Here is a 25,918-nt window from a genome sequence, read left to right as displayed (position 1 = left end):
ACACACACACACACACACACACACACACACACACTTCACTTAACACTTCTCCAGTCAGGGCCATCTTCAGACGTTCGTTCGCTGGCTCGTGCCACCGGCCTCCCTCCCCAAGCCTCCCACATTTCACACTCCCCTCTCCCTTAGTGAGAAAGAAGGACCTCATTGCTAATGATTTCATCCTTAGATAATGGTATCCATCAATGATCTTATTGGGTTTAATGTATCTCTTTATTTCAATGACTAAGGTGTGTGGTGCTGTAATTATGGGTTCATTATAAAAGCCCCCTTTTCAATTAGGCAGCTCACAGACTAAAGCTGTTGAATGAAATAGCATTAAAGTAATGAGCTTGCTAGATCCCTTGTGGTCTCCTTGCACTAGTAATCCCACTTGATGGCCTGCTCTGGTCATGCATGTGGCATCCTGTAGACCAGGCGTGCTAAAGGTGTGTAAAATAAGGTCCCTACCACCACCACCACCGGAGAGAGCAGCCACAGCTCTTAATGCCAGAGGAATGCCAGTGATGATTGTTGGCACTACAAGTGCTAACCTTGTAATGAAAGAAAGACATATATATATATAAACAGTCTTTCTCTTCTCCCACTATCTTTGCTTCCTTTTGTCTCTTTTCCACTACTTCTCTCGTTCTCTCGTTTCCTCCACGTTCTCCTCCGTTCCCTCCCTCTCCCTCTCTCATTAATGCAGGCAGGCCAGCAGACAGTCTTTCTTAAGAAGGCAGAAAATTGCCTTACGTAACGAGGAGCTCACTGTATGTAAAGTACAAATGGGCACTGGTGACTGAAGCAGAAAATAAGACTATTGCACATCAGCAGTGGCAGCACATTTCATATGAATAATTATAAAGCATGGCACGGCTTTCATGAGCGCAGACTGGCCAGTGGAAGCAAAGCAGCTTTTTATTTTATTTACCCAAAATGAGGGATTATGTTTAGGGAAATAAATAAATAAATACAGAGGCGAGCCCAAAGTGGTAGCAGAAAGTGCCTGGTTAGAGATGAACTGGTGGCAAATATGCACGAGCTTCTTTTATTGATATCGCTTTTGCTGTGTAAAAGTTTGAAATGTTTTCAGCCACTTTACTTTTTGAGATCGTGAAGACAGAGATCAGATGGCAATTCAGACTTGGCGCTTTCTCCCAAACTCTTTGTCCACGTGCATGAAGACAGCACCTGTGTGTGTACTGTGTGCGGTGACAAATTGAAGGGTAAAAATATTCACGTCCATGGTGAAGGGCAGAAAGCACAATTGTGTGCTTGCGCTACTGGCGCACAGGGTAGACACGACCTCCGCTCCTTGGGCGACCTTCAGGGGTGCTGTAAGTGCATTGTGCTGTTCCCATGATCTTTCTCTTCACCTTTCTTCGTCCTTTCTTCGAGGCAGCGCAGTTACAAATTGCGTGCACACATGGTCTTTTGGTGTTCTCGCAGACAGCGAGAGTGTCCTTCCCAAACACAAATCACACATGCCAACACAATTGCATAATGAAAGTAATAAATAACATTGCAAAGAGATAACGAAACAATTTCAGAAACAGATGGACAATAATGTGTAGCACTTGTTAGGTTTGGTCTGACCCCTGTAGGCTGCCTTGAAGAACATAAAGGAAGAAACTGATCAATGCTGGCTTCAAATGTCGTCAATTCATCACTCCACTTAGGAATGATACACTGGAAGTGTGTGTTTATTGTGTGTTTGTGTGTGTGGGGGGGGTGGGGGCGGTGCATGCTTGTAAGAGTATAAGTGTGTATGTTGAGTTTTGTGTGTATAGAAGGTTGTAAGATGTGTGAGTGTGTGTGTGTGTGGTATCGATTGAGCCTCTGACCACATCATAGCCACACAGCCCTGCTCAGTCACCATTAATCTCCGCCGCTCGCCACTCCAAATGGCAGGTGGCAGCCGTGGCTGAAAACTCAGCCATTCCTCTTCATTAGTGGCTCTCAGTTTGGGGCATGATAGTGAGGAGTAATCATTTACCATTATTCTGTTTATGAAGCTTAGACACAGCTGACCCTCGCCAGATTGAATAGAGACCATCAAAAGATCACCAACCATTGATTAGGCCAATATTAAAGTCATTCAAATGCTGGGTTTGTATGTCAGAACAGCACGCAAGTGAAAAGGGATGGCATTCTTTGCAAATGTCGGAGAGTGGAATTTGGTATGATGAATTAGGACTGTTTAGGTTACCTCACATACAGATACTGTATTTTGTACCTTTTCTTAGAAGCTGTGTAGTTTTTATACTTTTTAAATCATGTAATATGAGTTTACCATTGATCATTTTGTGCCTTCTTCCTTTATTATTTTTCTGTCTATCCTTTATTATTACAGTGACTTACCATTGATGTCAAAAAGGTAAATAGTGCCAGTAAGTAATCGCACAGAAACAAACAGCATTGAATATATAAATTCATTACAAATACATAAGTACTAATCTTCCGTAAAGCAACCATCTCCAAAGTGTCCTGCCAGCCATGGCAAAACAGAGCCCTAAAGACATGCACTAGTTCCCCTAGACTCCTAAGACATGCACAAGTTCCCCTAGAGCCCTAAGACATGCACTAGTTCTCCTAGATTTCTAAGACATGCACTAGTTCCTCTAGAACCCTACTACATGCACTACTTCCCCTAGATCCCTAAGATGTGCACTAGTTCTCCTAGACCTCTAAGACATGCACTAGTTCCCCTAGACCCTTAAGATGTGCTAATTCTCCTAGACCCCTATGACATGCACTACGTCCCCAAGACCCCTAAGACATGTGCTCGTTCCCCTAGATCCCTAAGACATGCACTAGTTCCCCTAGATCCCTAAGACATGCACTACTTCCCCTAGACCCCTAAGATGTGCACTAGTTCCTTTAGACCCCTAAGACATGCATTACTTCCCCTAGACCCTTAAGACATGCTAATTCTCCTAGACCCCTATGACATGCACTACGTCCCCAAGACCCCTAAGACATGCACTAGTTCCCCTAGATCCCTAAGACATGCACTACTTCCCCTAGACCCCTAAGATGTGCACTAGTTCCTTTAGACCCCTAAGACATGCATTACTTCCCCTAGACCCTTAAGACATGCTAATTCTCCTAGACCCCTATGACATGCACTACGTCCCCAAGACCCCTAAGACATGTGCTCGTTCCCCTAGATCCCTAAGACATGCACTAGTTCCCCTAGATCCCTAAGACATACATTACTTCCCCTAGACCCTTAAGACATGCTAATTTTCCTAGACCGCTAAGACATGCACTACTTCCCCTAGACCCCTAAGACACGTGCTCATTCCCCTAGAACCCTAACACATGCACTAGTTGTCCATCACTCACAACCATCATAGCTCTTTGTGAGTTTTTTTTTTTTTTTTTTGATCCAGTTAGGATATGAATGAACGCACGGAATGCGTTTTTCAACTCAGCAGTTTCTCAAAGCTCCACTGCATAAAAAAATATTTTTATTCATTTCTTTAATATATCATGTGAACAAATCACCAAGTATATGCAGTGGTTTTTCAACAGAATAAAATATAATCCATGGAATTTTATCCTTAATACTTTTTTTAAGATGAGACACACCAGGCCATGAGCCCTGTTGGCCGTGACCAGGCATGAAAGACTGATGGCTTAAAATCCTTGCATGAAATCAGAGAGCAGCAATTGAGCAAAAGATCGAAAAGAGGAGATGTTCCGTAACGACAGAGACTGCTGTTAATTATCGAAGGAGCTAATGAGTCACATGATTGACGGCTAGCGCTGGACACTCAATCACAGCTTTATTGGTGCGTTTGTCACTTGATCCCCCGCCTCGTCTCACGTTCATTTGCATTCATGCTCGTTAAGTGTGACCCCTTTTGTCCTCCTTTTTCCTTGTCATTTTTGCTTTTTATTGGAAAAATGATCTGGTCTTAAGCAGCACTTAGGTCACATGATGCTTACTTTCAAGTGGTGCTTTAGTGTTCTTGCAGTGCATTATGGGATGTTGGCCCATCATGCTTTTTTCTTTTTTCTTTTTTTTTTTAGCTCTTGTGACTTTTTTCATAATCATTTTTCATACTCTTTTCCTTCCTCGAGGTTCCAGCTGTTGTCATTGGCACCCGGACATCCCCAGAGTCAGCACACATTCTTTTCTTTAAAAAAAATGTTCACGTCTTTGTCGACAGGCAGCCATAGCAGTAGAACTGAAGTGGCGGTAGCCGTGTGACGAGAGTCCGGCAGAAAAGCCCAGGGTTTCGGCTAGGGAGCAGAGGTGTTTTGGCCGCTCTAATGGCATTTTGATGTTCCCAGGCAAAAGGGAGAGCCAAACCAGGGGAGAGAGGGAGGGAGAAACAGAGGGAGAGGTTTTTGTGCAAAGATAGTGGGAGGTCTGCAGAGGGGAGCAAAGACTTGTGTCACAGCTGGTTATGTCCTTTCTGCAGTGAAAAAAGATGGAGATGAGCGAGTTAGGGAGAGAGAGAGAGAGAGAGAGAGAGACAGAGAGAGAGAGAGAGAGAGATAGATGGTGGGACAGATGAAGGTAAGATTAATCCTGGTCTGGCCACTATTTTCTCTTCTTTTTGCTTGATACGCTTTAGTATCAGAACTATCATTGTGCTGGGAGTGTTATTCATTTATTGATTTGAATCAGATCATCTGCCTTTCCTGGACCCCAAACCCACCTGAAATAGATCTTTTGGACTTGGTAGCACTGATCTTGCGTGGCTACCGCTATGATGATTTCCGCTTTATTTTTACCTTAAAATGCGGCTAGATGAATTCCTGAAGATCATGGCAACAAAGGTGTTTACTGCAGTCACCTTAAGGGCTGTCAAATTGGATTGGTTTGCAATGAAAGCAACAGAGTCTGAATCTGCTGTTTGAACAGAACAGGTAGAAAATGGGCTCCAGCTTTTGGTGCGCTCCACTTTCATGTTCAAAGGTCTCTCTCCGTGCTAACAGTGAGTCATTTTTCCTTCGTTCAGGAGATTACATGGGTTGTTGCTCCATCTGACCACGCTGGTCAAACGACCATTGCAGGCCTCACAGAACTTAATAGAGTTTAAAATTTACTCACCCCGCTTTGCCAAAGGGTGCAAAGTGTGTGTGTGTGTGTGTGTGTGTGTGTGTGTGTGTGTGTGTGTGCACGCGTGTGTGTGTTAGAGGGGGGGAAAGAGAGAGAGAGAGAAAAAGAGTTTTTTTCACCCAGTGGACTGAAATGTGGGTAATAATTCTGTCCACACTGAGTCAAAGTGAAGTCAACTGTGCAAGCTGATTATACAGGCATACAGTTTGGTTTGCATTTGTAATTGCTATATGTACATTCTTGCAGAGATTTTTACCCCTGAGCCAAAGTACAGAGATACCGACATTAATGTTAAAATTAATGTAATGAATAATGTTAGTATATATATTTTTCTCACAAATATTTATCTCACAAATGCATCACTCCTTAATAAATGTAAAAATAAACTTAAATTGAGTTCCACCTACATATTTTTGTGTTGATTAATTCAGCCTTGTTAAAAGTGTATCCTACTAACACAAACACTTATCTGAAACACTCCACAATCACTGATGATATGTCAACTGTGACCAAAACTTTATTTAAAGACTTGTTTAAAAAAGAAAAGAAAAGATAGCCTTTCTAGGAGAGGAGAAAGAATGTACTCCTCCTGCGCTCACCCTGATGTTTGCCTGTGAGGCAGGAGGCCAACCACCCAGCCCTCGTCGCCAGTGTAGAGAGGAGGCGCTCCTCCCCCTCCCTCTTCAGGGGGCGAGGCAGCCTCGCAGAACATCACCTGCGTGGAGTTAAACGAAGCAGCCCTACTCCCCTCTTGTTCCACCTTTCTCCAACACCTCCTGCTGCTCTAATTCTGTGCTCCCACACCAGCACCTCTGCAACCGCGCCAGGCTTGAGTCACATTGACACGTGCAGGAAGGCGTGCCTGTAATTGTGTAAATAAATATATCAATAACTGAGACTAGTGGCTGAGCTAGTTTTACGGTTTCTGTTGCACCTGTGGTTTGGCGGTGCCCTGTCATGACTGCATGTCCTTGAGGACTTCCAACAAGTCATGGTCCCTCTGAAGTGCGTTTGGAGAGTAGGAGACGCACTCTGTCCTTTAAAGAGAGGTCTGCAGATTCTGACAGGAATCCTGTTAGGCACTGGGTTAAGTGGAGTGATTAGTGATATACAAACATGGGAAGGGTTTTAACAGTGCTAGATTTTTAAGGAGATATGATGGTAGGGTTCATGTGAATTGGAGCAAGCACAGGACAGATGTTTTCAAGTTTCTCTGATAGTACTGTTTTGGTGCAGGGGACCGGGGCTGGATACATAAATAGTGACCAAAAACCAAAACGTCGACATGTAAATACAAAAAAAAACAAAAACGAAAAAACAATACTGAGCAGTAGCAACACAATGGAGACATTTCACTGTTCCTAAGGCAACTAGGTCTACCTTAGGCCTGAAATGAGCTGTATGTGATTTAAGACTTGTAGGCCAACACCTTGGCCCTCCACAAAAGCAAGTCTCATGCAAGCTCATTCATCTTTCTTTTGTCCATCACCTTCTTCCCTGGAGAACTGGGCTTCATCCTACCCTCGACTGCGTGTGTGTAGAGTGAGGGGATTATCTGTAAATTCAATCCCTTGTTGATATAGCTAACCTTGTCCTCCTCTCTCAAACCCACAGGATGAGACATGCTCTACATAGACAACTCCAGTCATCTGGCAGTCTCCATCTTTCTACTTTAATTCTGTTTTTTATAGAGTCTCCCTTAACCATTTCTCCTGAAATATTTTAGTGTTGTTTCGCAAGTTTTCTCACCAGTAGATTAAACTCATCAGCTAATTTACCTTACAATCTGTTAAGAATCGTTGTGTTATGCTGTCGTCTTCTTGAGGACAGGTAAGTCTCCTCAAGCCTCTTAGTGCGTTTATCTGGCACAATGGCCAAACAGTGAAGCATTGAAGGGCGGAAATCATTGCTCTTAACATTTAGGGCTCTGATATTATCAACTGGCACTTGACTTTTGCCGAAGGACAAAGGAACAGCGGACGAAGCAAGGCGATTTCTGTGATTAGGAATAAGAAAAAGAATGGCTTTCAGTCCTGGGGACGCGGTATCAATCTCAGCCAATTTTAGGCCACCAACATGAAATATGATTTCATAAGACAAATGCGGTGTCATTCTTAATGTGCTTAACCTTTACTGTCAATGAAAAAGTATTGATCTTTCGGTGGCATTTTTTCATCATTTGATTTCAGAAAGCTTGGTAATACATTGGTGGTGTGGTATGATAAAAGATGAATGGAGACTGAGTGGTCTCAGTTTAACAAAGGTTGATTTTCCTCTCTCTCTCTATCTCTCTTTTCTCAAGAGAAACGTACAGAGAAAAGCCCATATATTTTATATGGTTACTTATTTCATTAAAACTTAGGACCATGCAGTCTCAATTTACAGTGCACTGTGAAACTGTGTATTGACAGAATATGCATAATCGGTTGGGTTCTGAAACATTTGTGCCAAAAATGCAGATGTAAAATAAAAATGAATTATTTCATCAGCCTGAATTATAGCAAAGCACTTTTGACTGTGAGCTAGTATTGGAACAGTGGAATAAGTAAATGTATCCTGGTGTAATAGTATAGCTGTGTGTGTGTGTGTGTGTGTGTGTGTGTGTGTGTGTGTGTGTGTGTGTGTGTGCATGTGCATGCGTGCGTGTGTGCGTTTTACTGTATGTGTGTATGCACGTGTGCACATACGTGTTTGCTAAATAACATATGAATGTGCTTCAGCTCAGACTTGAAAATGGCATCCTGTAACTCTGTCAGCAGCCTATAACTGATTCCAGAAATTACTGCATGTGGAATTACGACACAAGGCTCCTGAAAAACCACTCTGCATGTCTTGTTATGGACACATTATAGGATGTTGCAAGGTTGTGGGTACACATTTGCCATTGTCAGTTGCCCTCAGTAGTACACTCTGTCATTTATTTCAGCAGCACAGTGGTTGCTGCAGAAAACAAATCCTAATAAATCTTACAGAATCTTCACGTGAACTGCAAAAGGAAAGCACATGAAACGGCTCACAGGACCTCCAGACAAGTACATTGTTATAATGATAAAGTATGATAAAATTTGAAATTGCAGTTCTAAATTTCATCTCCTTTGCCATGATAAAGTGTCTTCTGTTAAAGTTCAGAGCTGCTGTCATTGTGTCATTTTTCTAAGTAGGCTAAGTGTAATACTGAGAACCACAGGAATATCTAGTTGTAATTACTGACAACATTGTCTTATATGTTATACCCATAACAAAATCATTTGAATGTCCTACAAAAACAATAAGGTTACTAATTTTCAAATGTAAACATGCTCCTTTTGTCATTCTAATTTGGGACCTCATTAATGATCCAGACCAAATTGATATCCTAAATAAGGAATTTCACGCAGCCGTTGTTATTAAAGTTCTCTCAGGCCTCTGTGTTCCATATCCAGCTACTGTTATAAGGAGTGTTTGAGTTTTTGATCTGTTTAATAACTGCACTCTTACAACTCAATGGAGGTTTAGCTCAAATAATCAGCCCACGCAACGCACACTATCATATTAATGTGCACGTGTGTGTGTGTGTGTGTGTGTGTGTGTGTGTGTGTGTGTGTGTGTGTGTGTGTGTGTGTGTGTGTGAGAGAGAGAGAGAGAGAGAGAGAGAGAGAGAGAGAGAGGGAGAGAGAGAGAATAAACACACTCAGGGGTTTTACGCTACTGTCTCATATGAGCCTCTCCGAGTGGATAGAAGAGTGAGTGATGGAGAATAGACAAATAGTCTGTGTAGTTAAAGCATGTAGCCACAGTTAGGGTGAGGCAAGGGGAGTCACTAGCCTGCAGCAAAATGCTGGAAACTTGTCTTTAAAAAGAAAAAAAAAACATTTTGGACAGTGCCAGTAATAAGCTGATGGTTATTGGCACCATTTCAGATGCTGCATGCTGTATGTTATGATTTTATGATCAAATTAGCACAAGAGGGGTGCCAGTTTGAAGTTCTGCAATGAGAAAGACAACAGTACACACTCTAAGACATACCATTTCCTCTTTAAACCAAATGTTAGTTCTTTTAACAGATCTTGATTTGGTTGGGTTCTAACAGTTATTTTGGCATTTGTGCTGTACATGTGTATAACGTCATTCTGTGTCTGTGTTTCCCTAGCTCAATCCTTTGGCCAGTCAGGCTGCAGCTGCTGCAGCAGCAGCGATGGGTTCCATTGCCGGCTCACAGGTGTTTGGTAACACTCTCCCCAGCCTGCAGGGGGTTACTGGGCAACTGGTCACCAATGCACAGGGACAGGTCAGTAACACACACGTGCACACACACATATGCACACACAAATACACATGTATACACAGTTACTAAAGGGTTTCAGGTCAGTCATTTAGCTTACTAAAGAGACTGACCACAATGTTTTTCACATTTTTTGACAAGAATTAAATGCTTCATAATTCATACACAGAGACTGACGTACTAATAAAGGTGTTTTTTACCTGATGGATTATGGTTAAGTTTGGTTCTAAGACAAATATAATTTGCGAAAAGAGTTAGCATGTATAATTCATTTTCAAAACACACACTCATACACACACACTCACACACACACACACACACACACACACACACAAACACACACAATTTTAGATGCAGAACTTTTAAAACTTTAGTTCCTCACCTTACAAGTGCTATGTATATGTGAGAATGTCTTCAAGACCAAGAGTGTGCAAAGCTGTCATCAAAGAATCGGATAGTTACTTTGAAGAATCTGAAATCTAAGGTATAACACATATGTGTTATTTCATTGCTTTGATACCGTCCCTGTTTTTTTTTTCATGTAGAAGTTTGTTAAAATAAACATAGTACGTGTGTCCAAACCTTGACTGGTACTGTATGTATATTCATATTACATTCAAGACTGGGGGGACATTTGCCAAGTGCTTCAATGTAAGTTTTCATTCATTCAACTGACTGTAGCTGACTGTAACACACAAACACTAATATACTGTGAATGCACTTTTGACACTACAGGTCTAGAGACACATTACATTTCAATAAATTTATTTTACCCTATAAGCACAATTTCATTCCTGCCCCCACAATAATCTTGTTAGTCTGAACTGAATTTGCTGTTCTCTTTCAAAGATGTTGGTGTAATCTGAAGTGGTTAGCCTGACCTGTGTGTGATTAGCATGACTTGTTGGTGGCCTGGTTTTGCACGTTGTTAAGCATAGCGTCCCATTTTGGTTGGTCAGCAGTGGAGAGCAATGAGGACCAAAATGCTGACCTTGTCATATTTATGGCAGGCAGTTGCTGAATTGTGCCATCAGTAGCCCGAAGCCTGAGCGATGGCACTTGTCAAAGCGGAGCCCTATCTAATGAATCATCTTATCACAGGTGCACACCACTGCCGTATTAAAAGGGTAAGACTATGTGCCCTTTCATGCCACAGCTGACGTTATTTACCTTAAACCTCATCTCATCTCTCTCCGGAAGCTAGCGCTTGCAATCTGTTAAAGTGACGGAATGTGTTGTTTGAAGAAGAGCATGTTGCAAACGTGGTTTTCTAAGTCTGTTTAGCAAAGATGCCATTTTTTAAGTCTGTTTAGCAAATGCACTGTTTTCTAAGTTTATAAAAGGGTACAGTATGTGTGTAATTTCTTTTGGTGTCTTACTGTGGTCAAGCTGCATTATTGTGTGAATGTATGATTAAGTAGTAATCACCTGCCAGCCTTTCTTTTAAAGAACACAAAGTGAAGAACACGCACACACACACACACACACACACACACACACACACACACACACACACGTATATATATATATATATATATATATATATATATATATATATATATATATATATATATATATATATGCACGTGTGTGTGTGTGTGTGTGTGTATGAGAGAAAGAGAGAGAGAGAGAACAGTCAGGTACTTGAGGCTAAACATCACTAATGAGCTCCATGTGTACTCTCCTGCTCAGAGTCTGAAGGTGCCTGCAGGGGCCTGGCCCGGACGTGTCGCCACGACAACCACTTTGATGGGCCACGACGCACGCTTGTGCTGTCATGGCAGCGGACACTGTGTGACACAATCGGGTCACGGAGACGGCCGGAGCCTGCGGCTACGGCCCTTGGCTCCCGACCTTATTACGGCGGCCATTATTCAGCCAGCCTTTGGCCTGGAGACCCTGCCTCCCCCTTCTGCTTTCAGCCTTAAAGATTGTAAAACACGCCCTGAACTTGGCCGCCGGACCGCCAGATGATGCCACACACGTGGCAAAGAAAAAGAAACACATGAAACAGAAAAAATGATAAGAGGGGGCATTGAATTTCAGATCAAAGGGAGTGGCCATGTTGTTCGTTAGTCTTTGTAGCTTTTAGGCTCAAGTGTATGGTTAAAGGACTAAAATATCACAGGTGTGGTCAGTTTCCCTTGAGCTTGATCTAAATGTGGTATTTTCTCCTCCAAGCTGATCCCACTAAAACACTGTCCTTGTCTAGAAATATCTCTTATTGAATGGAATGAGGGAAGAGTGTTTTTTATATATTGTTCATAATGTTTAGGGAGAGTGAATGTGAAGGTTTCATGTGTAGACAGATATAAGCACTTGAGAACAGACTCATCAACATACAAAGCATAGAATCATCCAAAAAAACATACAGACGTACAGTTCCATCTCCTTTTGCCCCAGACCGCCCTTAGGAACTCTCTAACTTTAGTTTGCTGCACATGTTTGTGGGGAAGGCCACTGTCGTCCAAGCACTGGCACTGACATGTGTGTTCAGGGCCAATGCAATGCTGCTGTCAGTGTTACTACTGTATCCTCCACCCAAATACTACCTGGTCAGCAGTAGTTCTGTGGTCAGAAACTGACCAGTGAGAACTGAGGCAAAGAGCAGCACACAAATTGTGCATGGGATACAGAAGGCAATACACTGCAAATATATGTGCATGAAATGCACCTATAGCATAGGTGCACCTAATAAAGAGGCCAGTGAATATGGATCCAAATAAGGTGTTTTGAATAAAGAGACTGGTAAATGTCATTTATTAAAATGGATCTAGCTCAGAGTGACTAGCACCTATGCAGTGTCCACTGTGAGCCGTAAATCCATCAGGTCACGCTGAGAAGCCGTGTGAGTTCAGAGGTCTCTCTCTGTGCTGTACAGCTGGCACTTATATCTAGGAAAGCCTTTGTGAGTCGTTTTGTGGCCTTTGGGGTAACAACTATATCGTGAATGCTGTCTTTCTCCCTCTCACTCTCACTGTAAATAGGTGCTTTTAAAGTGTCAGGCTTTTAGGCTTTTGTTTGTTGTTTGAGGTTTGCCTACAATGTCCCTTATCATTATTCACCAGAGAGTGTTTGTGATCAGAAAGGGTCTGAAATATCATAAGGAGCTCATCAGAGAATGCAAAGCAGGGAACCAGGTTAGTGAGACCACTTTTTTGACCAATTAAAGTCAGACTCGTTATCCAGACAATCGCTGTTTGTAACGAGAATCACATAGAGCATATTCTTTTGGGTGCAGTATTGATCGCGTGTGTGCTTTGTTTCTTTGACAGTAATGGATGTTAGAAGTTTGGGCTTCTCTTCACAATATGGGTCCCAATCCTATTCCCCTTCAAACAGGGGGGCAGAGGGGGAGAAAATGGGCAGGGATATTGCCTGGTGACCATGGCGAACGCTACAGATTGGCCTGGCTGGAAGAAGGAGATGACATTCCCTGGGAAACAGTGCCTGGATAATTCTAATGAGTTCTGCTCATGGAGGACGGGCAAGGAGGGGAGTGTGGGGTGGGGGTGGTTAGTGTGGCTGAGGACAGACGTGCCGGCTACATACTGTAAAAACCGCACCTAGAGAAGAAGAGGATGGAGAGAGAAAATTAAGAGCTGAGGAGAGCTGTGTCCAGGAAACGGTAGAGAGAAGTGCTTGTGGGCCTGGGAGAGTTGCCTTCTTTTATCTTCTACACCTGTTAAGCTCAGGTGCTAAAATCAATGCTAAAAATGCCTGAGAAAAGGTAGGATGCGTGTGATGGCCCGTTCGCCTGAACCACAAGCCAGTGGCACTACAGCGATGTTATTTGCATTTATCTCAGTGCTACCACAAAATTTGATCACTCATATTTAAATAATTAAATCCGAAATTACTGGCAGAATCTTTATTGTACTTCTTTTTTCCATTCTCCATGTTATGGCGCGCAATTAAAATGCAGCAGAAAGCGCACAGAATTTTTCTGTAATTGTGTCCATAGACGAGAGGTAAGCGAACGCCCCATGCTTCCGTGTGTGTGGGACCGGAAGCGGGGGCTGTCAGCGCTCCCCTCTGCTCATTTAAATACAGGACCGGCACTTAGACCAGTGAGGATGAATAATTGAGCAGAACGCGTCCCTAGACAGGGGACACCGGCATCGTCACCCAGCGCAATAAAATATGCTAAATGGAGGCCGTGAGTGCTGAGGAAGAAGAGAGAGAGTGAGTGCATGAGAGAGACGGCAAGAGAGCGGCAGAGCGAAAGAGAGATAAATTATCTGTCAGTTAATGCGAAGTAACGCAGGCAAATGAGCCGTGGCGAGGATGCATTACAGATCGTCGGCCTTTTTTTTCCCCCAGCCGTTCTGTCGTTATTATGTCAACGAGCGGTGGAACGGCGGGGGGAGGCGGGGGGGGGGGGGGGCAGCTCGGAGCGTCGGTCTCGGATTAGCGGGCGTGCTAGCGTGACTGGGGCGTCTCCTGGCAGGCAAGAGTAAATTATACGTCAGAGATCATTGCCATGTTTTTTTTATTACGCACTCTCTAGGTGGGACATCAATCTTTCTTTCTCACACACACTCACACACACACACACACACACACACACACACAAACACACACAAACGCACATGTGCACACTCGTAGTGTAGAGCAGTTAACCATTAACATCACAGGACTCTCCCCGCGACATTACTTATTATAAAGGCTAAGTGTGTAACGGAATGCCGCATAGGTGGTCCGTACTCACAATCACTCTTCTGAGCCCTGCTGTAGACTTAAAATGTTTTTTATGAATGTTTGTCTGCAGTGGTGGCAATTCACTGTAATTGCAATGGTCAGAGTAAGCAGGCATTGAGAGCTTGCAGGGTAGGAGTACCTTTGAGGCACCCAGGGAGTTGAAGTGTGTGTGTGTGTGTGTGTGTGTGTGTCTTGCCCTCACTGGGTAGCGAGGGGAGGGAATGCTTTAAGAGGCCACATCAGTAACTCAGCCGCTGTCTATATTACACCCACACATACAAGCAGTACTTTTACTCAGCCAGTGAGTAGACATTGTGTCTGTAACAGACATGTACACACACACACGTATGCGCACACTCATTTCGTTAGGTCTTATAATGGCTTTGAGTCAGTGGTGTGCACCAGCTAACACAAATGTACTCAGATGCTGACCTTTTGTAGGTGTATTCTAGATGTGAGTGAGCATTATCAGGCTGGCTTTGGGGGGGGGGGGGGGGGGGGGGGGTGCATGAGTGTGTGTGTATATGTCTGCACTTCAGCAGTGATTTGCCATATGCTAAAGGAACTTTGACAGATAATCAGGTGGTTGAGACTGTCTCCTGTAGTAAAGAAGACTTTGCCTAATCATCAGAGGTCTTTAATACTGGCGATACTGCGTGCATGTGTGTGGGTGACTGTCTGAGTACATGCTGACAGGCTACTATTCCAGCTAATCTTTCTCTTATTGGGATACTTAATCCATTTCCTCAGCCCTCCACCTTTTCTCTGTGTGTAAGTGGAACATGTTATTATAATACGTATAGCTTATGGCTGGGTGACATTATGTGTCTAACAGAATGATGATATGATGATCAGAGAGAATACTGGAATATTATGTTTAATGTTTGATTAGATCATTCTTGATTGTGTTGTAATCTTAAACCATTTGTTTTGAATTTGGCCCAAATGTGTTGCTACACAGATAATCATAAACACACATATCTATTTTCAGCAGCTACTGAAAAGATTTTTTTTATTAAAGATGTCTGTTTTACTGAATTTTCTATTGCTCCCCCTGTTTTCCTAGATAATTGGTACGATCCCATTAATGCCAAACTCTGCGGGACCCTCCAACCAAACAGGGGGTGGGACTCCTTCGCTACAAGTCCAGCCAATCACACCACAGCTGCTGACCAACGCACAGGGCCAGATCATTGCTACAGTGATTGGGAACCAGATCCTGCCAGTCATCAACACCCAGGGAATCACGCTATCGCCAATCAAACCTGGACAGCAGGTGAAGGCAAATACCCTACACAATGTAGTATGCACGCAATGGTACATTACATTACTCTATTTCTCTGTGTAGTACAACTTTGCAGTGGAATGTAAATAAGTCTTATATTGTTTACCAAATACACTAACATGTATGTTGATTATATTACCATGCTGATATTAGAAAAGCACATCTAATGTAATCTGTTGTTTTTTGTATAAATTGTATAAACACAAATAGATCAGTAAGGATTATTGAATATTACAGAATTTCAAGATAGAATACGTAATACTTTTATTAGTGCTATTATTTATGTATATGTAAAAATTGCTTTAAAAAGAACACACATTCAATTCAATGTGGACTGATTAGGTTACTCGAGTTTAGAAACTGCATTTAAAACCCAAACTAGTTAGACCTGTATTCCCCATGCAAAATTCCAGTCTTCCGTTCCCATTGCCAGACTCTACTTGACATGGAAAGGGTCTCTCCTCATCCCCGCTTTCTGAATGACTTAAGAAAGAGAATAGTACACTAGCGTAAGATCTCATTGTCTCCGTTTCCCTTCAGAGGAACACTACTGACATGGCTAGTTATGATTACATACACACACACACACCCACACACACAAAGAGAACTCCTCTGTTGACAAATTCAAAAGATCCTGTCTTCCTCAGTGGGTAATAAGCAGCAGGATGTTTGAATGGGTAATGTGTGTCTGTGAGTTAAGAGAAGGACATCAGCCTGTACTGTGGTCAGTTTGTGTGTACGAGTACAAGTGCTGGAGCGTGTAGTATGTATGTGTTAAACATGTGAATGAATGACAAATGTATGGGGTGTGGGAGTGGGTTGTGCAATATGCAGTAAACATAAGTGCTTATTTGAGCTGGATGGGATGTTTATTCGTTGTGCTTTGTATTACCAGTGCTGTGTGTGCATGTGGTTCCTGTCAGAGAGTTACTAGAAGGCATTCATTCAATAGAACACCTATGAACAACCAGCACCCCCCAAGCCTACACCAGTTCTGTTCATTAATGCCATTGCTTGGGTTGAAAAAACAAATGTGTGATAACAGAACAGAAGATTACATGAGGCCTTTGTCTTGAATACAGATGGTGCAGGTCCTTATTCCCTTTCCTTCCCTACAATTTAATGTACACTTGGTGGACCTCATTTCTTTGGGAGGTGTCATGTGTCCTTTTCACAGGCACTTTGATCATCCATGTGAACACATTAATGCATTTGTAATAATGTTATGGTTTTGTCTGTGCCTCAGAATGACTCGTGAACAATTTTTGAGATCCGATAATTTACGGCTGTCAGAAATGGCCACCGAAAGCTCTGGAGAGTCCAGATAATTCTCCCAGAGCTGTTGACAGTCCTGTCAGCGTATGCAGCACTTCTTCTGACGTCTCTTACCACCCAAACAAACACCCTATCTCTCTCTCTCTCTCTCTCTCTCTCTCTCTCTCTCTCTCTCTCTCTCTCTCTCTCTCTCTCTCTCTCACAGACGCACACACAAGCACACGTGTGCGTGCACACACGCACACACATACACATACACTGTGGAGGCCATAATTAATAGCACAAGAACACATAAAGAAGTCAGCCTACTTTTAGATTGACAAGCCCTTTTCATGCTGAGAGGACACGCGTTGTCTTGATCTTTTAAAAGCAACTCAGTAGTGCATAAAACATGAAAATACAAAGCTTTGCGCTCATGCCACATTGCTCCTAATAACGGCCCATGCGGCAACAGTGTGTTCCTGATTACTGCTGCCACTTAACATGAGATGGAGAAGATGGTACACTCGCAGCTCCGTGTTAGACGGGATATTCCCGCGCCACTGTCATCGTGGCCACATTCTGTGCTCACATGAAGGCATGTGACATGAGTGTTCATGGAGGGAGAATGTGGTAAAGAGAACAACCAGTTCAAAAGGTTTAAACAGCCTGAGTGTCAGTGTCTGTCACATGGCCTGGACTCTCTCTGGTATTCACACCTTTTCTCTACAGTGTGCAGTGTGTGATGTTTTAATGAAAAAGCATCGTTAAGAATGAGTGTAAATGTATTCGTGTCCTAAAGTTGGTATTTACATGTTGTTCTTGCGCACGCCGCAGGTGCCACAGGCCACCCAGGCCCAGACGGGCAGCCCCGCGTCTCAGCCAGGCCTGCTGCGGATGCCACACAGCCAGAGCCCACTCCGGCAAGCTTCCTCCTCTTCCTCCACATCCTCGCCCTCTTCATCAGCGCTCAGCGTGGGACAGCTAGTCAGCAGTGAGTGATCACAGCTTTTCCTGTCCTACGTTTTCGCATTTTACGGACTGATGACACACTTTTCTCTCTCATGCACACACAAACTTTAAATAACAAAAACATTACTGATCAAAGATCATTCGTGTATTTTCTGTACCTCTGCGTACAAGATTGAAAAATAAAGGTCCTTTCAATTTGGAAGACAAAGAAGCATCCTTTTCTTTAGAGCTCTCTCACTCTGCTTATATTTGGTGTGTGCTGAGGTCTGCCATCTATATGACCAAACACTTTCTACATCCTTTTGTCAGTAGCAGAATGGATTTCAGGTATTTTTTTGGTGCTATTAAAAACAGTACGGTTCATAAACATGGTTGTGTGCAGGGATGCTTAGTCTCTACAAGCACCATATATAAATCACTCCCAGCTGCCTGTCACAGCCATGGCATCCGCTTAAAAACTGCTTTACTTAGATAAATTCTCATTTGTCACAGGCAATTGCCGTAAACCCATTTCAAAGGCATCTGCAATGGAGTTTTGAATTCAATAAGAGGGAAGTTGCCATTGATCAACTTGTTGTGAACAGAACCAATGGACTGTTTCATATTTCTTTTTTCTCCTTACCCACCCCCATTCTGTGTCAAAATGTACATAATACCACCGGCGTTCTCTATTCATTTTGTCAATTTTCTGCCGTGGTGCAGCTTTCTATGTCAGACTGCATTTGTTGCGATGTCCTTGGCTAACACTTAACTCCAGAGAGCACGGTTTGAATGGAGGGAAAAAATCAAAGTGACCCGCAGCTCTACGCGGCTGAATGTTTGGCTCGGCTGGGAGGGTTCAGTCCTGGGCTCTATCTATTCACCCCCAAAAAGAAGAAAAACAAATGCAAAGCCTTACGTTACATCCTCATGTACATTCCTGGTGTGCTTTTTCAGTCATCGCCATCCACAGCATAGAAGGAGGGGTTGTACACTGGAACTTTATAGGATGTACTGTAAATGTTTAGTGTAAGGGAAAGCCCCTAAAGAGGTCTGCTGTTTCCATTAATCTGACTACTATTACTAATGGTGGTATCGGTCACAATGTACACTATAGCAAATTTCTCATGAAGTATATTTTAAAAAAATCCAAAAGTTGTTTTGAGATCATGTGTATGCACGTAAGGCAAATTGGGAAAAAAAATAGATTTTAAGACTGCTTTTTCCATACAATGGTGTTGTTTATGGTGTTCATCTGCATCCTGGGCTTTTGTCGGGCTGCCTAGGAGACCTTCATCTTCAATTGCTGTTCATCTGCCCCATTAAACGTTGTGTTTAATATGAGCAGAGCTCCATGTGTGAAGATCACATTTACTTAACGGTAATGACAAGGGGCCACTGGTTCAGTAGGTTTTTTCTTCTACGCCTGGAGGATTGCTTTAATAATTCATAGATAATGACCAGCATGAATTATTTAATCTGCCAAACTTTTACACTCATAAGCAGGTTGCTGGGGTAAAGGACAGTGATGTACAACACAAAATCATATTTCACTGAACAGAGAGTGTTTCAGTCTGAAAGCATGAAAGATTTATTTTATCCAGAAGTTTTTAGATAGCAGGAACTAATAAGCTGCATTCCTAAAACCAGTGTAATCGAATGGATTCACAACAAAACATGACTTCTTTTCTACCTTGTTCATACGGTTCTGCTGAATGTTCTAACCTAGAACAAGATTCCTAAACATAATCAATATAGGTTCCTTCTGAAAAATTTTTGTTTATTTATTTGGTCTTGCAATTAACAGTTTGCAAGGTGCTCACATATAAAGACTGCTTGCTTAGATTTTCAATTCAACTATCACTGTATCAGTTGTTAGCCATAACAGTAAGGGGGTATAAATCAAATATTTTTTACTTTCTGGAGGATAAAGAGAAAATGCAGAACCATGAAGAATTGTAAATCAGCAGTGAATTCAGAGCTGTGTACAATTCAGTGAAATGTATCACCTTCAGAGACAAGGAGTGTCATGGGTAAAATTAGCCACTTAGAAACAGATATTTTATGGATTGTGGTTTCAGTATCATGACTCGTATTGGTTTTGTGCAGTGCCCCCAAAATACCTTATCATAATTTATGAAATTCAATTTTTGATTATTACTGAATAACATTTTTTTTTTTTAAGCACACTTTATAAAGACACTGATATCTTTTTAAAGACACGGATGCCTTTTCTGCTCCTCAGACCCTCAAACTGCCCCCAGCGAAGTGGACGGGGTGAACCTGGAGGAGATCCGAGAATTTGCCAAAGCATTTAAAATCCGCCGCCTGTCGCTAGGCCTAACGCAAACTCAGGTGGGCCAGGCCCTCAGCGCCACAGAGGGGCCTGCTTACAGTCAGTCTGCCATCTGCAGGTAAGGAGGATCAAGTGCAGGGCAACAAACAAAAACTAAACCCAAAAACAACAAACTGCACATCTCTGTGCTGTTAACATAGCAGCTGCATCTATTAGATAACAGGTTAGATCATCTCTCAGGCTCGTAATCATTGCTTGCAAACTGTCCTTATTATCAATTAATACAACACAAAATGTCATACACTGACAGTAAAGCTAACTTTATTCAGATGAAAACTTATCAAAATTTAAGAATTTGAACTTTCATTATAAGTGGATAAGTTTTTAATATATTACATTACTGTGCAGTGTCTACAGAGATTGATTGACAGGTCCCCTCAGGGAATTTGTATAATATGTAATATTAGGCAAGTAGATGTTCATAAGGAACAGAATTACAGTATTTAATAGTTTTCCACTCTTATCATGCTACAAATAAAGAATGAGAATGCAACTGGAGGTTTGAGATGCAAGAAATGTAGCAAGAAATTAGCTACTAGAAAGTACATGTGTAATGGTAGACTGGTAGACTGGCAGGCTTTTAATATTACCACACCAAACACCACTCTTTTACTATACTCTCTGAACTTTATTTTATCATTTGTGCATTGGTCTCCCACCACTCAGATTTATTCATTTATTCATTACACAGACATATTTAAGATATTAAAGAGCATTAAAAAGCAAGAGAAGTGATTTACATCACACTCAAATCCACTCACATTCATTTTGACGTCATAGCCTGTGTCTTTCTTACTACTGCGTTTTGTCTATACATGAGGATCGAGTTACTTGTGCAAAATGCATTAGTTGAAGTATTACAAGATGCATTTAAAACTGTTATTAATTACTAAGGTCCATTTCCATATTTCAATGTACATTTTAATAAAAATGACATGTTTTCCAGAGCTATAACAACATGGACTAGGGACATTATAGAGCATTACTAATAAAATATTCAGTAATAGTGTCAAACTACAAATAGCTTCAAACAAGCCCACCTTTAAGGCCTTCATATTCAATCATTATACACATTTAATCTTATATAACTTTAATCAGACAAGATGTGTCAACATACATTTATCAGTGCATACCACATAATACTGGGTATAAATATCTAGGACATGGGGAATAGCTGATGAAGCTTCAAACTACTGCTTAAGGTCTTAAAAATTCTGCATGAAATATTTAGATTTCTCAATACATAATTCAGATATTTTGAATATATATTAAGAGCCATTAGCTTCTGAAATAAAGGGCGATGGGTTTTCACCTCGTGTTCTTTCAGGAAACCTCTTCAGAAAGGCCCCAGGTTGTTCTTGATTTTCTGTTCACTTGTACGACACTGGACATGACACCCTGCTCCATGTTCAGAGAGTTTAAAGGCAGGCTTCTCATGCTTTCCCCTGGTTAACATCAAACCAAGACCACGGGGACAAGGAGAAGAGTGAGCTTATCGTGCAGGCTCTTGGGGCTGCTGTAGTCGTACTCACTCAAACTCAGGCTGACAGATGTCTCCATCTTGTCCGATCTCATCACTTAAGTTGGAGTGGGAAAGAACGAAAGAAAGAACAGGCTTTATTGCTTTGTCCCAACCCCCACAAAAGGAACATTGTCAGCCCCGATCAAAGTGGGCCCTTGATTAAAAAGCTCAGAGAATGTTCAGTACGACCTGATCTGTGGAAGACTTTCAAACAGGCTTCATGTCACCTTTATTTGAGGGTATGCTTAGCTTTTTATAGGCAAAGAAAAAGAGTAGTAATACAAATTCTAATAATCTTACAGTTCTTAACAACAAGAACAAATATGTAGATTTCAGACACAAATCTTAATACTATACAGAGTAATTGCTAATTCACTTGCATCAGATTGGTAGAGAGCTCTTCACCACCTTTCGGTGACAAATCAGATTCTTACATGTGATGATTAACAGCCACCCTCACTGTGCACTCTACTTAGATACTCAGAATGCAGCATTGCACATGGGCAATCCCAAGATGTCACTGTTTGCATAATTATAAAATGGAAATTGTTTTGCCACATTTAAGCTGCATGAATGTACACCATTAATCCACACTAAAACACTCACTTCCCAACAATGATTAATTTCCCAGGAGGTGGGGGGGGGGGCGGGAATTTTAGCACAACAAATTTACACAGGGAATTAGACTGAAGTATGTGTGTGTGTGTGTGTGTGTGTGTGTGTGTGTGTGTGTGTGTGTGTGTGTGTGTGTGTGTGTGTAGATAGATAGATAGATAGATAGATAGATAGATAGATAGATAGATAGATAGATAGATAGATAGATAGATAGATAGATAGATAGATAGATAGATAGATAGATAGATAGATAGATAGATAGATAGATAGATAGATAGATCATTTCTAAGTGTCTTTGTTAATATACAAACGTTTTTAATATGTACACAACATTTAAAAAACACAATTTTTCATGGGTTCATGCACAAGTCGGTATTTAGTGTGACCTCCCTTGGCACTAAGCACATCTTTGAACTCTTTAGGAGACTGTCCTGACGTTTTCTGAAGTAATCTTCTGGTATATTATACGAGGCTTCATTCAGCACCCAGAGTTCTTCTTTAGATTTAGTATTTTCCTGCTATTGCTCAAGTGTAAGGGGCGGTCACACTAAATATTTGCCACTGTAGACTATAGAAGCAGTTTTTTTCAGATTTTGTTTTTTTTCTGTTTTCTAATACTGCATATAACTTTCCTGTATTTTCCGGTTGCATTCTAATAAAAAGACTGGGAAATAATTTTATATGGTCACTACCATTACTAAAAAAACTAATCTAATGGTGGTGTATATATATATATATGAATGAAGCAGTTTGCTTGCACAGGTGATGAAGGACCTCTGTCAAAATCGTTCTGTTTCTCTGAAGACTCTGTGTACTTTGTGTGTACAATTTTTAATATCTCTACATCTCTTACTACAGTATACTGTAGTTATTTACCTGGAATCTAATATATATATATATATATATATATATATATATATATATATATATATATATATATATATATATATATATATATAAAACTTAGGCCACCCCTAGATTTTTTTTTTTCTGTATCATTCATTAGCTGTTGTGTCGAATTCATGGCTCAAGTCTGCCCCATCATGTTTGCTGTATTCACAAGGCAAAGCAGGTCACAGCTGAGAGGATCTCATACTTTGGTACTCTTGCACTCCGCTACACGTTGCAAAGACACAACTTCCAGCTATTTGGCAAAAAAAAAGGCTGAAGAAAAGCCACAGTGCTGCTTTGGAGAAGCCCTGTAGAAATAATAGTCTCATGGTGGACAACTTCTTTTTTTAAAATAATGTGGCTTGAAATGTGCAATGTTTGTAAAAACACCACACACAAACACCCCATGCAAACACTGACCTTTCAACCAGATGAAAAATTGTCCTGGTTGAGTTGAATATGACCAAAAACAACTAATGCAATAATTCATAAATCAATGAACACGTCAGGACCACACTCTGCCATGTTTCTGTTTTTTTCCTCATTGGTCCATCATTCATTCCATCACTCATTCTTATGTTAAAAAAGAGGGTTAAAAAAAGTGTCTTCTTGCATCTGGGGTCCTAGGAGACCAGGGGCCTTTGCCCCTGCTTGAGGCGTCTCTTCAAATGCCAGTTATGATTCCATCAAATGCGTCCTCTCAGGAGCCTGCAGAGGAGCCTGGGACTGAGAGGAAGTGCATTGTTTCAGCGAGCAGAAGCTCGCTCCTCTCCTCCCTCTGCCATGCTTTTCTCTGCCTGTCTGACAGGTGTCCATGAGCTGGTTAGGAGAAGGCCAGAACGGTGGATGCACTGACACAGTTCTCCATTAGAGCGCCTGAGAGACTTGTTATGTGTTTTAGCACCGTATATTGCTATGCTGCAGACCTAGTGGAAACTGGAGCTCTAACTGTGGACTGGTTTTAAGTGTAGATACAAGCTCTCAAGTGTATCAATTTGAGTTAATAAATAATCGATAGTCAAGTGATATGAAACTATGTGTATGTAAGCCTGTTAATATTTACATTTAAAAAAATAATAATAATAATAATAGTAATAATAGAACATTTTAGTACCAGTCATTTTGTTTTACAGTATTCAGCAAATAATGTTCCTATGTCAAGTCAAAGCAAAAGAAAGAAGTAGGGTAATGATGTTTGCTTCCTTAAAATCTGTAAACTTGCAGGGGTATTCAAAATTGAGGGATTAAAATGTATTAGCATTAAACATTTAATGAGTAGCAGGGTTATTTAAGCATGAAAAGAAGTTGTGTATTAAAATGTTTGTGCATTACAGTGAATTATTTAAAGCATAAATCTGAATAAATAATGGATCTTATGATTTAGTGCATGCTGGGTTACCTAGTTGACATTTTAACATTTTAATGTTTCTCATGATGATAACATTGCTCTGTGTGCTTTGTTAAAGTCTTTGGATCATGTAATGAAGATAAACAATACATTTAAGCCCAGTTAAATGTTTAATGGCGCTTGGGCTCAACTGTAGTGGTTAGCTACTTGACTGTTTGTGGAGAATTTGCTTGTTCTGTTCCAGTCTGTGGGAGGGTCTTCTCAGTCCTTCACTGCAGGGTGGGCACAGAGAGTCAAAACACGATCTAGCACAGGAAGTGCATTTGCTGCATTCCAAACAAAGCAATCACTGGCTGTTAGTTCTAAGATAAATACATTTCCCAGCATGCTATTGCTGAAAGAGCAAAGAAGTGATGCCACAAAGGTATCTCCAGAGACTCTCTGTCCCATTAGCAGCTTGGACCAGGACGCCCTTCCTGGGATACTGGGCTAGACAGGAAGCCCCTTGCCTGCCAGGGCACCCGAGTAAGCTTGTTCTCTCTCAATTCTCCCCCAGACACACCATCCTGAGAAGCCACTTTTTCCTACCACAGGAAGCCCAAGAGAACACTATAGCTAGCAGTCTGACAGGCAAACTGAACCCTGGCCTTTTATATCCTGCCAGGTTTGAGAAGTTGGACATCACCCCAAAAAGCGCGCAGAAGATTAAGCCTGTGCTGGAGCGCTGGATGGCCGAGGCAGAAGCCCGCCATCGCTCCGGCATGCAGAACCTGACCGAGTTTATCGGCAGCGAGCCCTCGAAAAAGCGCAAGCGCCGGACCTCTTTCACCCCACAGGCCCTGGAGATCCTCAACACCCACTTTGAGAAGAACACACACCCCTCGGGCCAGGAGATGACCGAAATCGCAGAGAAACTGAACTACGATCGCGAGGTGGTGCGCGTTTGGTTTTGCAATAAGAGGCAGGCTTTGAAAAACACCATAAAAAGGCTGAAGCAGCCAGAGCTGGGACCGGTCGCACCAATGGACACTCTGGCTGACACGCTGGAGGAACACCCTTAGCTCATCTGAATTTGCGCAAGCTCGAAACACCTTGAAACAAATACCAATGACTAAACCTCCAACCGACCGGACATTAAAGCCCTGGACCGGACATTTCCTGTTCGCCGTATTGCGCCAGTCAACAAGGAAGATGGACAGAAATATTATTAGCGGTGTTGTTGCAACAGTTATGTGAAAGTGAGACATTTAAGCAAAAAAAAAAAAAGAAAGAAAAGAAAAGAAAAGAAAAGAAAAAAGAAAAAACCTGCTTAGGATGATTTTGGGGGAGCATAGTGATGAAATTTGGGGTCTTCTTCCAGGATGAAGAACAGAATTTCCAAAAGTGATCATACCTAAATCAAGGACAACTACTACTACTACTACCAAAGTCTGTTGCATCTGATTCCTGAGATTTTTTTTAATTATTATTATTGTAAATGTGTTCTAAATTTTTACATTTGTACTGACAAAAAGAAAGATATATGTGTGGTGGGGTGGGGGGGGGTGTTACATTCGATCTTTGTCTCACTTGATCATTTGGGTTTATATGTAAATATTTAAGATAAATTTGTCTTCAAATCGAAATCACAACTCTGAAAACTTTGTCTCAGAGATGTCTG

At 41.6% G+C, this 25,918-nt stretch overlaps 1 protein-coding gene across 1 annotated transcript in view; it reads left to right on the top strand.

Annotated features, from left to right (window-relative positions):
- The window catches only part of pou6f2 (POU class 6 homeobox 2), a 68,329-nt gene extending 42,906 nt beyond the window's left edge, over positions 1-25,423 (top strand). The window contains exons 5-9 of the mRNA XM_027004385.2: positions 9,204-9,341; positions 15,103-15,312; positions 17,413-17,569; positions 19,772-19,940; positions 24,815-25,423. Of these exons, the coding sequence (XP_026860186.2) occupies positions 9,204-9,341; positions 15,103-15,312; positions 17,413-17,569; positions 19,772-19,940; positions 24,815-25,319 (1,179 nt within the window). The 3' untranslated portion in view covers positions 25,320-25,423. The remainder of the gene's footprint in view (positions 1-9,203; positions 9,342-15,102; positions 15,313-17,412; positions 17,570-19,771; positions 19,941-24,814) is intronic.
- The last annotated feature ends 495 nt before the right edge of the window (positions 25,424-25,918 follow it).

This window comes from Electrophorus electricus, chromosome 5, assembly GCF_013358815.1.
Source record: "Electrophorus electricus isolate fEleEle1 chromosome 5, fEleEle1.pri, whole genome shotgun sequence".
Classification (NCBI taxonomy): domain Eukaryota; kingdom Metazoa; phylum Chordata; class Actinopteri; order Gymnotiformes; family Gymnotidae; genus Electrophorus; species Electrophorus electricus.
The sequence above is the reverse complement of the archived record's forward strand: the minus strand, read 5'-3'. Positions and strand labels throughout refer to the sequence as shown.